This window comes from Molothrus aeneus, chromosome 14, assembly GCF_037042795.1.
Source record: "Molothrus aeneus isolate 106 chromosome 14, BPBGC_Maene_1.0, whole genome shotgun sequence".
NCBI lineage: Eukaryota > Metazoa > Chordata > Aves > Passeriformes > Icteridae > Molothrus > Molothrus aeneus.
The window spans coordinates 3,912,915-3,929,737 of record NC_089659.1 but is presented as its reverse complement, the minus strand read 5'-3'; the positions used below and the strand labels follow the sequence as shown (position 1 = coordinate 3,929,737).

Here is a 16,823-nt window from a genome sequence, read left to right as displayed (position 1 = left end):
TGGCCGCGTAGAGCGGGAAGGCGCGGGGGCGGGCCGGGCGGGGCGCGGTGACGCCATCGCCCCGCGCGCGGGCCCCGTGCCGGGGGTGCTGCCGGAGCTCGGCTCGTGTTGTTGCCGCCGCCGCCAGGCCATGAGCCAGTTCAGCTTCGGAGCGCCTGCGCCCGGCGGCGCCTTCGGCCTGGGCGCGCCCCGAGCCGCCGCCGCCGCCACCACGGCCAGCAGCGGCTTCTCCTTCTCCGCGCCGGCGCCCGCCTCCGCCTCCACCGGCTTCAGCTTCGGCAGCGCGGCGCCGGCGGCGGGCGGCAGCCAGCCCGCCGGGCTCTTCTCCTTCAGCAGGCCGGGCACGGCCGCGCAGCCCTCCGGCTTCAGCTTCGGCTCGGCCAGCGCGGCCCCCGCCGCCCCGGCAGCCGCCGCCTTCCCGCTGGGGTGAGACCCGGGGCCGGGCGGGGACGGACACAGGGACAGAGGGACGGACACAGGGACAGAGGGACGGAGGGAGCGGGGTCCTGTGGGTGCTGGGCGAGGGCTCTGCGGGGAAAGCTGCTCGGAGCGAGCCCTGGCCCTTGTGCCGGCTCTTCCCAGCGCCCCGCAGGGCTCGGCGAGCCCCGGCCCCGGTCCCGGTCCGTTCGCACGGGAGCCCCCGCAGCGTGGGGAAGGAGATGTTCCGCGATCCCGGCTGGAAGCGGGCTGGAGACGCGAGCACGCAGAAATGCTGAGGCTCTGCTGCCCGGTATCAAACGTCTCGTTCTCTCTGACCCGGATCCGGAGTGCTCGGAATGTCTTCCCGGCACTTTGGGAGGGATTTGCCGATCAGGAAAGGCGGCGAGTTCTGGAGCGGTTCTGCAGAGCTGCTGCTGGCAAAGCTTGCCAGATGGGAGCTGTGGGAAGGGAGCTCAAATGGGGACGAGCAGGAAAAAACCAGCCTTGTGTAAAGGGAAATGGAAATGGTGAGCTGAGAGAAGGAGCAGCTTCACGTGTGCTGCCATAAAATGCCCAGTGGTACCTGGGTGGGTAGAGGTAATGAAGGGACAGGCAGTGGAATGAGCCCTGAGGGGGGATGGCAGGTGACAGCAGCTTGATGGAGGCTGTTATCAGAACTGAGACACAGCCTGGCCAGCTGTGCATCTCTTTGAAAGGCGGTTTCTGCTGTCAGCAAATGGTCAGGGAGAAAGCCAGCTGTGCACTTGGGTGGATGTGTGTCTCAAGCAGAATGGCTTCCTTTCTTTTCTTTTCTTGCCTAGGGCAAACACCCCAAAAGTGACCTTTGGAGCCAGCACTGCCACTCCAGCTCCTGCAGTCACGGGGGGCTTTTCCTTTGGTGCCCCTGCGGCAACCAGCACCCCCTCGAGTCAGGCAGCAGCCCCGTCTGGCTTTGCCTTTGGCTCTGCTGCCAACAGCAGCAGCAGCAGCACAGCTCCCTCTGGGACACCAGGAGGCTTCACCTTCTCCAGTGGCACCACGAGCCAGGCGGGCACGGCCGGGTTCAGCATCGGCACCGCGGCCGCGCCGGCCACGTCGGCAGGGCTGAGCTTTGGCACGGCCCCGGTGGCTGCTGCCAGCACCAGCACGGCCACCCTGGCAGCTGCCACCCCAACAGCAGCGCCCTTCAGCCTCGGGGGGCAGCCCACAGGTGGGTGAGCAGCCTGGGGCTTGTGGAGAGACACACTGGGATGGGGGAACACAGTTTGGGGTCACTGGGATGGGGCTGAGCTGCCGGCACAGTTTGGGGTCACTGGGATGGGGCTGTGCTGTGTGCACACAGTTTGGGGTCACTGAGATGGGGCTGTGCTGTGTGCACACAGTTTGGGGTCACTGGGATGGGGCTGTGCTGTGTGCACAGTTTGGGGTCACTGGGATGGGGCTGTGCTGTGGGCACACAGTTTGGGGTCACTGGGATGGGGCTGTGCTGTAGGCACAGTTTGGGGTCACTGGGATGGGCTGGCCCAGCCTCATCCCCAGTGGGCACAGCTGGGAGCAGCAGGTGAGCAGCACTGGCAGCAATGAGCCATGGAGTGCCCAGGTGTGCTGAGCAACCACCAAAGGGAGCAGAGGGCACACAGGGGCAGTGCATCAACATGAGGGGGGTAAAGGGTTGGGCTAAAGAACAAGAAGGGCAGATGCTTGCAGCCTTCTGCAGTGGTTTGGTGTTTCTCCGTGTGGGTTGAAGCTTTCTGTGTTTGTATGATGGTTCTGTGTGTGTCCTGGCTGTCTCAGCTGTGCCCTGTGCTGTGACACAGCCTCGGGGGCAGCTGCAGCCTGGGAGCCTTTGCCATGGGGGTGTCTGAGGGTGCAGTGGGGGTTTGGCTCTGCAGCCTCTGGCTTGTGCTGGGGCAGAGAGCAGCGAGGGGCTGGGGCCAGAGGTGTTTCTGACAGGCCTGTCCAGGGGCTGCAGTGCTGGGGAGCAGTTGCTCTTTAGCCTGGAAGAAGGAATTCCATGTTTTCCTTTTGCTCCTGCTTCCAGGTCTGACCTTTGGGGCTCAGCCTTCAACAGCAGCCACCAGTACAAGCACAGCAACACTGACCACAAGCACCAGCCAGGCACCCACCCTGAGCTTTGGAACCAAGCTGGGAGGTAAGAAGCTGTTCTAGAAAACAATTCCCCAAGGCTTTGGGGACTCTTCTCTCCTCCTGGCTATAGTTGCCTGTTGGAAGCAGACAAATCTCTTATACTGGAGTGTGGGGAGGGGCCACAAGTGTTTGTTCCTGTGGGTTTGCCCTGGCAGTGGGGATCTGTGACAGCTCCCAGAGCCATTGCACAGTGTGTACTGTGGTTCTGATTGTGTCCCAAATGCCAGATTCTGTTCTGTGCTTGTTTGGGGAGCACAGGGGAAGGGAGGCACAATCTTAAATGGGCAGATTGTGAAAGACAGGGAGTGGAGGGAGAATAAGAGGGAAAGGAAGTTAAAATGCTGACATGGCCAAGAACGAGGTGTGGCTGGGCAGTTGGTGTCACCCTCCCAGCAGGGTTGTTGGGCAGGGGGTGGGAGCTCAGTGTGCTCTGCTTGTACAGCTGGAGCTGTTTGTCCCTGCAGTCACATCCACAGCTGCCAGCACGGCCTCCACCACCAGCACCACCTCAATGCTGGGCTCCACGGGGCCCTCCTTGTTTGCATCTGTGGCAACTTCTTCAGCCCCAGCCTCCTCCAGCACCACGGGCCTCTCACGTGAGTCTCTGCAGGCAGCTTTGTCCCTGGGGCAATGAAGGAGCAGCCAGGCTGCTGCTGCTCCCCTGGGGCTGCTGCTGCTGCTGCTCCCCTGGGGCTGCTGCTGCTGCTGCTCCCCTGGGGCTGCTGCTGCTGCTGCTCCCCTGGGGCTGCTGCTGCTGCTGCAGGGGGAGTGGAGCAGCCTGGGCACAGCTTCTCCAAGGGCCCTGCATTCCCTGGCTCATGCAGCCTGCTAATGGTGTCTTCTCTTCACAGTGGGTGCCACCTCCACTGGTTCCACTGGGACAGGCAGTCTGGGAACACTTGGCTTTGGATTAAAGGTTCCTGGAACCACAGCTGCCACCACAAGCACTGCCACTGGTAGGAACAGCATGCTGGAAGGCACTGAAGAGAAGGGAGACTGAATTCAGTGCTATGTACAGGTGTAAAGGGCCATGTTAGAGTAGGAGCAGAGCAGCTGTGATTTGTAAAGCCCTCAAGTGACTGAAAACAGCACGGTCTGTCTTTCTCTGACCCTTTTCCATCTCTTTGTGAAAACACAGATGTTCCCTCATCCACTGCCGAGGTGCAGGGGAGGAGCTGGGTGTGCTGGCAGTTCTTGGTTCTAGCAGTAAAGCATGGGGCTATTGACAAGGGGCTGGGCTGGGGATGTTTTCATTCCCTCCTTGACAGATGTGGGATTTGCTGTTGTTCCCTTCAGAGGGATCTGCTGCAGCTCCTCCAGCCATGGGCACCCTGGAGCTGCTCTGTGTTTGAGAGGTGCCAGCTGTGTCCCCTTCTGCTGCCTGACTTGAGTCTCTTCCTGCAGGGACAACCTCTGCTTCTGGCTTTCCCTTGAACCTGAAGCCATTGACTACCACTGGTGCCATTGGAGCTGTGACCTCCACAGCTGCCACAACCACAACCACCACAGCCAGGTGGGAGTTTGCTGCCATTGACCCTTTGCTGCCTGGTCAGGAGCAGCTGCAGGGCTCAGGCTGGGCTCTGCAGGAGGAAGGGGAGATCAGTGAGAGTTGTGGTGTTTGTCTGCCCTGACCTTGTGTCCTGTGCTGCCCTGACTCCTCTCAGTGCCCCCCCAGTGATGACTTATGCCCAGCTGGAGAGTTTGATCAACAAGTGGAGCCTGGAGCTGGAGGACCAAGAGAAGCACTTCCTGCATCAGGCCACACAAGTCAATGCCTGGGACCGCATGCTGATCGAGAATGGGGAGAAGGTGAGGAGGCCTCCAGAGCAACCTCATTCTGCTTGCTTGGCTCCTGCAAGGGCTCTGTCACAGGTGCAACAGGCATCTAGAACACGGTACAAATAGCTGTGAGCTCCCCCTGGGTGCTTCTCACAGTCTCTGGGTGTCTGCTCTGGCCTTTAGGCCTTGGAGTCTGTTCTGTGCCTTTGCTCTGTGATACCAGGTTCTCCTAGGGGGGATCATTCCAAGTTTATTCCATCATTGGGGTGGAACAGGGAGGAGGAATAAGGGAGGATCATGCCTCCCTTACTCCATCTTGGGTCTGTAGATCTTTGTGACCATCTCTTGTTTCTACCAGAACTTGGATTGTGCTGCCTTGGTTTTCAAGGTGTAATGAAATGTCTTCTGTTTCCAGATTACTTCACTACACAGAGAAGTAGAGAAGGTGAAGGTTGACCAGAAGAGGTAGGAGACCATGAGCACTTGAAATGATTTTATTTCTTCTCTGCATGGTCCTGCCTGGCTGTGGGACAGCTCTGCAATGTCTGCCACATGAAAGGGAAGCAGTTGGCATTTCTCTTTGCAGACTGGATCAGGAACTGGACTTCATTCTGTCCCAGCAGAAGGAGCTGGAGGACTTGCTGACCCCTCTGGAGGAGTCTGTGAAGGAGCAGAGCGGGACCATCTACCTGCAGCACGCGGATGAGGAACGGGAGAGGACGTGAGGCACCGACTGCTGGGGATGGGGATGGGCACTGTGCTGGGCTCACAGCAGCCAGCAGCACATGGGGCTGGGATGGGGGACAGGATTGAACAAGCAGTGCCTGCTGTCACATATTTAATCCTGTTCTATGCATGGCAACTTAGATTTTGCTCATAGTCCTCCACTCCCTTGCTTGTCTGTCCCCATGTGTAGATCAAGGGAGACGGGCTGGGAGTCCCTTCATGTGGGTTTGGAGCCTCTCTGGCTGCTGTTCCAGGTCTCTGCTGCTCTTTGCTGCAGATGTGGGAGCTCATTCTGATTGCCCACAGTTGCTGTGACTGCAAGCAGCTCTTCAGAGTTTTCTTTAACCATTCTGATCTTGTTTCCTGTGTGCTCTGCAGCTACAAACTGGCTGAAAACATCGATGCTCAGCTGAAGCGCATGGCACAGGATCTGAAGGACATCATTGATCACTTGAACACATCAGGAGGCCCAGCAGACACGAGTGACCCTGTAAGTGCAAGCTTTTATTTTATACTGCTGAAGAGGCAATGAATATTGAAATAGCTCTAACTCTTCATTTGTCCCCCTGTGGATACTCCACTCTTACTTTATGCTGTTTTTAATATCCTCATAAAACAAGATCTGAATAACCAGCTCCTTCTGATACCTCTAAATTGATTTTGATGCTCCTTATAGCTTTATTAAAAAAAGGCTCTCAGTCAAAATTTCCTTTCAGTATTGCAGACTGAGTTTTTCCACATTCATTTTGAATTTTGCCACCTCAAGCCTGAGGTGAGGAATGTTCTGCTGGTTCCTAGGTCTAAATGAAAATAAGCCAAAGCCACAGACATGTCCTCTAAACTGTGCAGTTTTCTTGCTGGTATGGAGGAGCAAAGGAGCAGCATTGCTGCACACACTTCCCTGGCCAAGTGGCTGCTGCCTTAGGGGAAGCTGGGCAAGGAGAAACTTGCTTTTGACTCCTCTTGCTGTTTATGCACTCTCACAACTGACTTGCACCTTCTCTCTCTGCTCAGCTTCAGCAGATCTGTAAAATTTTGAATGCACACATGGATTCCCTGCAGTGGATTGACCAGAATTCAGGTGAGCTTTGTCCTGCAGCCCTTTGGGAATGTGAATGGGAAGCAGGAGCCTGTGTGTGAGTGTTTGTTCATCCTTGAATTCCTGAGGATGCCTGAGGAGTGTTCCTCCTCACCTTCAGTGGCACTGTCCCTTCTGGGCCTCTGCTCAGAAGTTACTCCTGGGAACTGTTGTTTTTTACCCCAAAAGCTTTCCTTGAAATGTGTCACTGCAAAGCAGAGAACTTAAAAACCTTATTCATTCTGTCAAACTAATGTTAAATAGTTCAACATCTAAAAGAGTGTGTGGTTTGCCTGTGATGAAGGAAAATTGGTGAGGGGAAGTGTGTGTGTTGAGTGCTATCATCCCTTGAATCTGAAAATGGGAAGCCACATCCAGGTAAGATGGAGCAGCCTGCCTTGATCTGCAGGTGGGGTAACTGGAGGAATAATGTGGGAATTTCACAGCCTCAATAGTCTGAGATCCAGTGCACAGAGAGATGCACTCAGTGGTGAACATTTGACAGTGGAGTCTTACTAAAGACAGAAAAAAGGAGTTTTTCTCCCTGGGAGAGTGCCTCCTGGTGAGGGATTCTGGAATTCTGTGCCGTTTGGATTTTAACTGCTAGCAGCCACACGGGGGCACGGCAGAATAAAGCAGCTCTCCTCTCAGCAGCCCGAGTGCACTGCCTGGCTGCAGTGCTGAGAAATGCTCACACCTGGGGTAACTGCCTGTGTGAAAGCAGGCCTGCTGTTCTCCGTGTTCACACAGAATTATTGGCTTAGGTCAGCGTCTTATTAGGTGTTTTCTTTCAAAACACTTCTGCTAAGCTCCACATTCCAAACATGCCTTTTTTAGGAAATCTGGTATAGCTCCTGTGCCACCTGAATGCTTTACAGAATGTGTGTGAAAATAGCTATCTGTTTCCTTTAAATTTTCCTAGAAAGGAGACCCATTTTTTCCTCTGCCAGTCAGTAATGAAGAAGTTTTCTTATTGGCAGTGCTTTGGGTTGTGCTTTCCTCCTGCTTTGTCCACTGTCAAATCTGAGTGGCTGTCAACAAGAAAATATTTTTCATTCTGCAGGCAAAACTGTGCAGGGTTTTGTTCCGGGGTGACTGTGACATTAATCCCTTGTTTCTGCCACAGCTGTGCTGCAGAGGAAGGTGGAAGAGGTGACCAAGGTTTGTGAGAGTCGCCGCAAGGAGCAGGAGCGCAGCTTTAGGATCACTTTTGATTGAAACATTCCCAAGTTCAAAGGATGGACATAAAACTTCCACAGAAAACACAGGTGTTTGGGAGCTAAGGACTGAAACGATGACCTGGCTTTTGTTTCCTTTTTTACAATAAAATATGTTGTTTGTTCAAAGCCAGTCTGTGGTGTTGGACAGGATTTCACCTGCTCCCATCAGAAACTGGATGAAGTGTGTGCTCTTTGTGCTTTAGCTCTGCCTGCAGATTGGTGAGATAACAGAAATGCTGCCTTGGAGGGCTCTGTGTGGTTTTCCACGGCCTGGTTTTGGGAGGAGGCTGCAGGGGTGGCTTCTGTGAGAAGCTGCCAGAAGGTTCCACCATGTCCAGCAGAGCCAGTCCCTGGATGAGTTGCTGGCCAGGACTGGGCCAGTTAGATAGGGTGGTAATGCCTCTGTGAAACAGATTTAAGAAGAAAGAAAAACTAATTTGTGGCTCAGTTGTAATTGTGGCCAGAGAAGAGTGGGGTGAAAACCTGTGAGGGGAACAACTCTGCAGCCACCAATGGAAGGAGGGGAAGAGATGTTCCAGGCACCAGGGCTGAGATTGCTCTGCAGCCTGGGGTGAGGACCATGGTGAAGCAGCTGTGCCCCTGCAGCCCATGGGGATGCAGAGATCCACCTGCAGCCCATGGAGGGGCCTCAGGGCAGAGCAGGGGCATGCCTGAGAAGACACTGTGAGCCTGTGGCTGAGGTGCTCTGCTCCCAGGCTGCAGCAGCCTGTCCTGGAAGGACTCCATGGCAGAGGGACCCACACTGCAGCAGTCTGAGGGGGGCTGTTGCCCGTGAGATGGACTCACATCAGAGATGTTCACAGAAGTCTCCTGTGGGAGGGACCCCAAACCTGGGGTGCTGAACTGACCATGACCCCCATTCCCATCTCCCTGTGAACTGACCATAACCCCATCCCCATCTCCCTGCACTGCTGGGGCAGGAGGGACAGGTGGGGGGAAGGTGTTTCTAAGGGCTGATTTGTCTTTCCCTTATCCTTCTCTGCTTTGGTTAGCAATAAACTTATATTTAATATCTCTACTGTGAAAAATGCGTATTTTATGATTGGCTTTTTGCAAATATTAAAATGAATATTATATGCGTTATGTCAGAAAGTTGTGCTGTATTAATTTCCTTGAGTAGTGTGTTAAATATAGTTTTAGGTTATAACAAAGTGTTAAAATAGAAACTATGCTGTGGGAGATACTTTTTTTTAAAGAAAGGACTCACACCGAGATGCCAGCCAGAGAACACCTCAATCTTTCCGAGAAAAAGAATTTATTGCTCCCTTATCAGGAGAAACGAACTTCTTCCTGCCTCGCTGTGGTTTAACGATGCTGTCAGGATTCAGAGGAAGAACTTGACACTGACCAGACAGAATCCTGTGTTTGAATGGAATTTATGCATCATGTATGAGATGTATGAATATGCAGCAGGCTATTGCTTTTAAGGGTTAATTCTCTGTTAACGTGTGTTCTTTTTCGGGCTTATTTTGCCTAGAAAGAGGTACCCGGACTGTCCGTAACTCTTTGTTTCTACTGTTTCCCATTGTCCTAATTCAAATTGTCCAAAATTACTATTACTCCAATTATATCGCTATTTTTATAACCGCTTTATTACCATTAAACTTTTAAAATTTCAAAACCAAGCGCTTGGCGTTTCCCCCATCTCGTTCGGCCCGTTTCGCCCGTGACGACATCTGACGAGAGCGATCTCTTCCGGTGCTTCTCTCAGCCCTGCCTTCCACGTTCCCTCCTCCGCTCAGCTGCAGAGGGGTGCGGGTGTTTCTGGGGTGTGCCTGTCCCCTGTCCCCGCTCACCCCACGGCGGGCACCGCTCGCTGCAGCAGCCCCGGGGCTCCGCTCCGTGCCCGGCCCCGCTCGGTGCCGCTGCCCCGGTCCGGCCGCTCCTTCCGGGGCGGCTCCCGGTGCTCCCCTCAGGCGCTGGCGGTGCGGAGCGGCGGGGCCATGCGCCGGTGAGCGGGGCAGCCACGGCTCCCGGGTGCCCAGAGAGCCCCCACGGGCTGCGGGGCACGGTGCCAGCCCCGGTGCTCCGGCCGGAGCGGCGCCGGGCCCGGAGCGGGGGGAACGGGAGCGGGAGCACGGCACGGTCCGGGCTGGGCTGGGCTGGGTCTGGCTCTGGGGTGGGTTTCGGGACTCTCTGCTCCGGAGCGGGTGACCCCGGAAAGGGAAAAGCGCTGCTGAAATTCTCGGTTTCGCTTCGGCGTCGCGGTTTCGCTTCTTTCTTGCCTGACTCATTTGAAACTAGCCAGACAGCGCTAGATGCCAGATCCTGTGTTTGGATGGAAGTTATGCATCATCTTGCACCTATGTGCTAGATGATTTTGGTCAATAAAAATGATGGCATGCGATTTTAAAGTGAACAAACAACCTCTCCACCAATACAAAAACACCCGAAGACTAATTGGGGTACTTTAATGTTCTCAAAGGAATCCCAAATCTGTTGACTTTTCTAGTAATGTTAAAGGGAGTTTTAGTCAAGTAGTTTTGGTTCCTTGTTTTTTTAAATGCCGTAAAATCAGCCCAAGAGGTGGAGGAGCTGTGGCAGGGATGCGTTTTGAGCAGTGTTTCCCCCATTGCCCATGGCTGTGCTGTGTTTGTGTGCCCCAGGGTGAACAGCAGCCTGTCCAGCGATGAGCTCCTCCTGGAGGACCTGGAGACAGAAGGGGAGAGGCAGCTGAAGAGCCTCCTCCACCACCAGCTGGACACCAGTGTCTCCATCGAGCAGTAAGTCCTGATCTGGTGTGCTTTGGGAGGGAGCAGCCCCGTTCTGCCTCCGTTCCTCAGTGCTGAGCTGTTTGTGCTACTGTGTTCCTTTGGCTCACAGGTGCAAGTCCAAGCGGAGATGCTTTGCCCCTGCAGCTTTTTACAAACCCTTTGGGGAAGAGGCTGCGGGGGCTTTGAGCCTGTCACAGTTCCAGGCCCTGCAGGAGAGTGACAAGGAAACTTCCTCTCTCCGGGAGCTGGGGCTCTCTGACTCGGAGATCCTGCTCTGGAAGAACCAGGATTCAGCAAGGAAGGTGGGTCTGGTGTTTGCTGGGGTCCCCAGAAAGGAGGAATTGAGAATCTGACTCCATGTTCTCAGAAGGCTATTATATATTAATTATATTATATTATATTATATTATATTATATTATATTATATTATATTATATTATATTATATTATATTATATTTTTTCAGACATCTTTTATGAAAATTTTTTTTCTTTAGATTTTTTCTTATTGAGAAGCTGAGAGGCTTCAAGAACAAAATGTAAACAATAGTTATCTGCTGCTGTGGAATGTAACAAGTGGATCTGTGATTGGTTTCATAGATTGTTTTTAAATAATGGCCAATCACAGTCAGCTGGCTCAGACTCTTTGTCCAAGCCACAAGCTTTGTTTTTTTTTTTTTCTATTCTTAGCCAGCCTTCTGATGAAATCCTTTCTTCTATTCTTTTAGTATAGTTTTAATATAATATATATAATAAAATAATAAATCAAGCCTTCTGAAACATGGAGTCAGATCCTCCTCTCTTCCCTCATCCTTGGACCCCTGTGAACATGGTCACTAAATATAATATAATATAATATAATATAATATAATATAATATAATATAATATAATATAATATAATATAATATAATATAATATAATAATGCTATACTAAAACTATACTAAAGAAAGAGAAAGGATACAGACAGAAGGCTTAACCAAAATCATAATGAAAAACTCCTGACTGACTCCTCAGAGTCTGGCACAGCTGATGGTGATTGGTCATTCAGTAAAAACAATTCACATGAAACGAATCAAACAATGACCAGTGGGTAAACAATCTCCAGACCACATTCCAAAGCAGCAAACACATGAGAAGCAATCAGATAATTATTGTTTTCATTTCTCTCTGAGGCTTCTCAGCTTCCCAGGAGAAGAAATCCTGGTGAAAGGATTTTTCAGAGAATGTGACAGTGAGAAGTGGGCATGCTCTGCTCTCACCTGGGGGTGGTCAGCTTCCTCTGGCCCTGTGGCACTCTGGTAGAAAATTCCAGTCCTTTGTAAGCCATTGGTAAAGAATGGCCACTCCTGTAACCCAGCACTATCCCACATTTTTTCTGGCCTCTTTTCTTTGGTGGAATGATCAGTGTTAAAAGGTGTGGTGGAGACAGGAGTGGGTCTTTGGAACACAGTAGGATGTGAGGATATTTCTGCTTCTGCCTTGATCTCAAACAAATCATTTCACCTGTTTATACCTGTGTGTTAAGGATTTAAATGCTAGAAGAGAAGGAGAAAATACTTCAAAGCACCTCAACATCCTGCTTTGAGTATCCTGATAGATCCCTGGATCCCATTGCTGATTTGGGATGGCTGTTTGTAGGGAGTGCTCTCCTTAGGGGCTTGCAGGTCCTTCAGGGGCCCTGGGACAGCCACATGAAATAGTGCAGAGCTCTCAGACCGAGTGTGGTGGCACTGCCTTGGCTCCTCCTTGGGTTTCTTCCAGCAGGTTTTTCCCCTTCCCCCACCCTCACCCTTATTTTTTCACGTTCCAGAGACGAGGCTTTTGTGGTTGTCCTATGTCAGGTGCACTGGAGCATCCTGCTCTTAATTTGCCAAACTAGAAAATGCAAACCAGGACTTGGGCTGATCCTTGGCTTCCCTTTGCATCCTCTTCCTGAGTGATAGCTGTGTGCAGGAGAGAGTTGTCTGTGGTAATCAAGGGCTTGCCTCTTTTCAGCTGAAGTCATTACTTGCTTTGGTGTTTAAATGCAAATCCAGCCCTGGTGTGGCCTGATTAAAGCTTGGTGCAGAGAGGAGTGGTGTTAATTTAAGAATGAAAATCAATGTCGTCAGTACCAGCTGTTATATTTAGTATGAAATGTATTCTGGGACGTTCAGAAAAAATTATTTGTATGGAAAACACTCCTCTGACAGAAAAAAAAAAAAAGGTGACATCAGGCTATGTCTTCTACAGGTTCTGAGAGGAGAATATTTATGGAGAAAGCCTAAGTCAGGTAGTGATGTGCAGCTTTGGAGGTGGAGGAAAGATTCCACCATGAGTGATGAATAATGTCAGCTGAGACAGAACTTCAGATTGCCTGGGGAGCTCCTGGCAAAGTAGTGAGTGCAGATTTCTGTTATTTTCAGCTGCTAAGTGGCAGCTTTTTTGAAAACAAAGTACAACAAATTATTTCCAGGAATTGCTTTTCCGTATAAACAGCCTTTTGTGCCTGGGGGAAGCTGTGAAACGGTGAATGGCAGAAGCTGTGCAGATGTGGGGCAGAGGTACCATGGGAAGCTCTGTTAGGCTGTGCTCAGTGCAGGGAGAAAGCCTGGTTTGTTGCCCGAGGCAGAAGGATCTGCCACAGTAATTCTCAAAGTGAGTTTGAGAACAGAAAAGGCAGCCCCAGCCCCATGGAAGCGTGTTCTGATGGAGCAGAAATGCCCTTCCAGCAGCTGGGGTGTGCTTTGGCAGCACGAAATGGCCCCTGCAGTCAGGTTTGTTTGCCCAGGGATCCTCATCTCTTCCCTCATCCTGGGACCCCTGTGAACACGGTCACAGGTTCCAATAATTATAAAGCCTAAAAACACCCTATAACAAGTCATAAAATAATAAATTAGTCTTCTAAGAACATGGACTCAGATTCATTCATTCCTTCCAACGACGGGGGTCTCAGAAAATAGCGGAGTTGCTGATCGCAGCTGTGTTGTTTTGCAGGGTTGGGGCTGTGCCCTTTGGCTGGCTCTGGGGAGGAGCCCGTGCTGTTGCTGATCCCAGCTGTGCTGTTTTGCAGGGCTCGGGGCTGGGGGCAGCCCCCGAGGCCACGCAGAGGCGGCTGGATGCCATCCGGGAGAAGCTGGAGGAGCGGCGCCGCATCCTGGCGCTGCCGCAGCGCTTCGCGGGCAGCAAGCAGCTGAGCCGGCGGGAGATGGAGATCGAGCAGGCCCTGTTCCAGGGCACCGACCGCCACTCCTTCCTCAGGGCCCTCTACCACCAAGGTGCTGCCTCCACCCAGGGCTCCTCCTGCACACACAGCCAGCCCCACACGTTTCTGTCTGGCCTTCTGTCCCCGAGGATGTGGTTCTGCCTTGGCGCTGTGTGGGAGGGGATATTTTCCTCTCTTACGGGAGCAGGCAGAGTTGGTTCTCTTTTATGAGAACTTAGAGGTTTTTAGAGTGCATTTCTGGGTCTCCTTGAGGTGTTGCATGTAGTGCAGAGCAGCTTGGGGTGTGAGAGGGGAGCTGGGGTGATGCTTTGGTGGAGCCTGGAGGTCTGAGTTAAGCAAAGTGCCTGAGTTAAGCAAAGTGCCTGCTTTTAAAGTGTGTCACAGACATCTTTTCATGAAAATCCTTTCATTAAGATTTTTTCCTGCTGAGAAGCTAAGAAGCTTCAGGAACAAAATGTAAACAATAGTTATCTGCTGCTGTGGAATGCAACAGGTGCATCTGTGATTGGCCCAGTAAATGTTTATAATTAATGGCCAATCGCAACCCAGCTAGCTCAGCTCTCTGTCTGAGCCACAGACCTTTGTTAATTCATTCCTTTCTATTCTTAGCTTAGCTAGCCTTCTGAGAACCTTTCCTTCTATTCTTTTAGTATAGTTTTAATGTAATATATATCATAAAATAATAAATCAAGCCTTCTGAAATATGGAGTCAAATCCTTATCTCTTCCTTCAACATAAGACCCCTGTGACCACCGTCACAAAAGTGCATTTCTGGGTCTCCTTGAGGTGTTGCATGTAGTGCAGAGCAGCTCGGGGTGTGGGAGAGGAGCTGGGGTGATGCTTTGGTGGAGCCTGGAGGTCTGAGTTAAGCAAAGTGCCTGGGTGGGACTGGAGATTGTTCCTTATCTGCAGGGGGTGAAGGAAGCAAAGGCACAGAGCAGGTAAGAGGAGGAATGACTTGTTAAAGCCTCATCCCTGAAGGGGAATTGGGTCCAGTTGAAGGCTGGGAGATGCTGCTCTCACATTTGTCCTCATTTCCATTAAAGAGAATTGAAAGAGATCATTGATGAGTCCATGTCATCATGTCATGGACCTTTTTAAACCCAGGAGCCTTATCTGATGTCCTTGAAAGCCAAATGTTCCTATTCCAGGTAGCGGTACAAGAAGGCAGCATGGCCCTTCCTTGCTGCACATGCAGAGGAGGAAGGTGTGTTGAAGGAGTCACTAGAAAGTGCTGAAATGTGGCTGCAGATAGGCAAGTGAGGGCATCTCTGGAAAGAGCTCTGATGTAGCACAGGTGGAGCTGCTGCTCTCTGCAGGTTCATCCTGAGTTGAGGAACCAGCACTTGCTGGGACTTCTTGTTTTAAACAACCTGCAGGGCCTGGGCACAGAGGCTGGGGTGAAACAGGGTTTCTCCTTTCTGTGTCTCTTCTTGCAGTCTGTGTGTTTTCCAGGCTATTGGTGATAGTTACCACGTATCTCTGTTATGAATTAGATGACACTCAGAAGAGGGGAACAGATGAAAAGGACCCCATGGTTCATCTGGAGAGTGTTTACCAAGAGCTGCTGAGCAAGAAGTGCCCTGAAAAAGTCCAGTCTGCTGCAAGTGACCCCTGCTCGTCCCCCACCCCAGAGGGGTCTAGGACTGAGGAGTCATCACTTCCAGACCAGGAGGAGCAAGCAGAGCAGGCAGCAAGTCCCAGTGTGTCTGCAGCAGAGCCCCAGCAGTCCCCTCCAAGGCCTGTGGTTATCAAAGAGCCAGTTGAGTTTGTCCCAGAAGAGGAGATCCTCAGGAACCGCCTCTCAGAGGAAGAACTCCGGAAAATCCCCAGGTTCTCATCCTACCATCCAGGGGAGCCCAGCAGGGTAAGCTGACATGAACCAGGATTTACCCCTGCTCAGCAGGATGCCCTGAAGCTGTGTCAGTAGGCAAAGGCTCCTCTTTGCTGTTCCCTTGAAGTTGCTGGGGTGATCCTGCAGGCCAGGGGGGAGAGGAGCCTCCACTGTGGGGGGAAAAGGGAAAAGGGACCTTGGGCTCTGGTGGGGAGGCACCAGTCTGGCAAAGAGCTGTACCTGTGAGCCCAGCCCTCCCTGGCTCCAGCAGGTCACCTGTCAAGATGTGCTCTGTTTGGGCCTGGCTGAGTCCTGCTGTCACTTTATTCAGACTGTTCCTGTCTAGTAGCTGGAGATAATTGCATTTTATAAATAAACAGAATGAACTGAATAAACTGTTTTATAAATAAACTGAACTAGATAAACTGAACTGTTTTATAATAAACTGAAGCTGTCAGCTCTTGATGCAGGCAAGCAGGGTGGTGCCTTGAGTTCAGAGCTGCCTTTCTCTGTACACCCACCTGTGCTCTAAATGCCATCATTAGCACGTGGGTGTGAGGGCTGAGCTAATTCACACCTTGAGCTGTACAGGCTGGAAGGTATGTTTGCATGGCAAAGGCTGGCTGACCCAGTGTGTCCCTGTTCCAGGTGCTGTATTTGAAGAACCTGGGCCCCCGAGTGACAGTGAGGGACCTGGTGTCCCTGTTTGCCCGGTTCCAGAGGGAGGACAGCCCCCTGATCCAGTTCCGCCTCTTGAGCGGCCGCATGAGGGATCAGGCCTTCATCACCTTCCCTGGTGAGTTGCTGCCTTGTGTCTCTGTTCTTCCCTGACTCCCAAAGGTGTCACGTCCTCCTGCAGGGCACAGTGCTGCTGCCAAGCCTGCTTTCCAAGGAGAAACAGTGCCATGGTCCTTTCCCTGGGTTGGAAGGGATTTACCAGGGCAGAAGCGATGCAGTCTGTCATGTGCAGTGTTCATTCAGCATGTCAGAGCAGGCTGAGTGGCCAGCAGATGGGAACACCCATAGGATGACCCTGTGTCCCCCTCTCTTTGCAGACACAGAGTCAGCCCAGAGAGCCCTGCAGCTGCTGAACGGGTACAAGCTGCAGGGGAAGCCCCTGGTCATCGCCTTTGGGAAAAGCAGGAAGCACTTGCCAGAGGCTGACTCTGCCACCCCCAGCTCCTCTGCTGCAGAGAACCTTCCTGCCACGTGAGGGATGGAGAACCAGCAGCCTTGTGGAGTTCAGTGAGTTGTGGGAAAGCTGTGGCTGAACCAGGGACAGTGCAGGACCAGCAGTCTCAGTATGGGGAAAGGAGAGCTGGGGCCTGGGCTCTGCTTGAGAGCTGGGCAGTGCCCACACACATTGTGGCAAGGAGGGAGGGAAGAGGCCAGGTAAATAAATGCACTGATTATGGTATTTCCTTAGTGTGTGCTTCTTGATGTTTATAGTCCAAAGTCTTCTAGGGCCAAGTGTGCTGCACTCTGCTGCTGCTGCAGGGCTGTGTACACACCTCACTCCTGGGAGCCTCCCAGCTCTGCTGGATCCCATGGGGCCAGAGACTGCCCCAAGCCCTCCAAAGCAGCATTTGTGTATCTCAGCAGTCTGCAGGCACAGTTAAAGCACAGAGACCAAACTTCCCCCACAAACTTCAGGTAGCTACTCCTGTCCAACACAAGAA

General features: G+C 52.3%; 2 protein-coding genes across 2 annotated transcripts; both read left to right on the top strand.

The window, feature by feature from the left end:
* Nucleotides 1–130: 130 nt before the first annotated feature.
* On the top strand, nucleotides 131–7,501 carry LOC136562550 (nuclear pore glycoprotein p62-like). Its single transcript, XM_066559448.1, has 12 exons — nucleotides 131–426; nucleotides 1,242–1,630; nucleotides 2,462–2,572; nucleotides 3,033–3,164; nucleotides 3,420–3,524; nucleotides 3,973–4,081; nucleotides 4,233–4,377; nucleotides 4,763–4,812; nucleotides 4,934–5,068; nucleotides 5,452–5,563; nucleotides 6,088–6,154; nucleotides 7,278–7,501. Exons 1-12 carry the CDS (start codon nucleotides 131–133, stop codon nucleotides 7,367–7,369), a joined length of 1,743 nt encoding a protein of 580 aa, XP_066415545.1. The 3' UTR covers nucleotides 7,370–7,501.
* A 1,567-nt stretch (nucleotides 7,502–9,068) lies between these two features.
* On the top strand, nucleotides 9,069–16,561 carry RBM41 (RNA binding motif protein 41). Its single transcript, XM_066559449.1, has 7 exons — nucleotides 9,069–9,343; nucleotides 9,999–10,115; nucleotides 10,216–10,408; nucleotides 13,158–13,362; nucleotides 14,807–15,177; nucleotides 15,793–15,940; nucleotides 16,200–16,561. Exons 1-7 carry the CDS (start codon nucleotides 9,336–9,338, stop codon nucleotides 16,355–16,357), a joined length of 1,200 nt encoding a protein of 399 aa, XP_066415546.1. The 5' UTR covers nucleotides 9,069–9,335; the 3' UTR covers nucleotides 16,358–16,561.
* The last annotated feature ends 262 nt before the right edge of the window (nucleotides 16,562–16,823 follow it).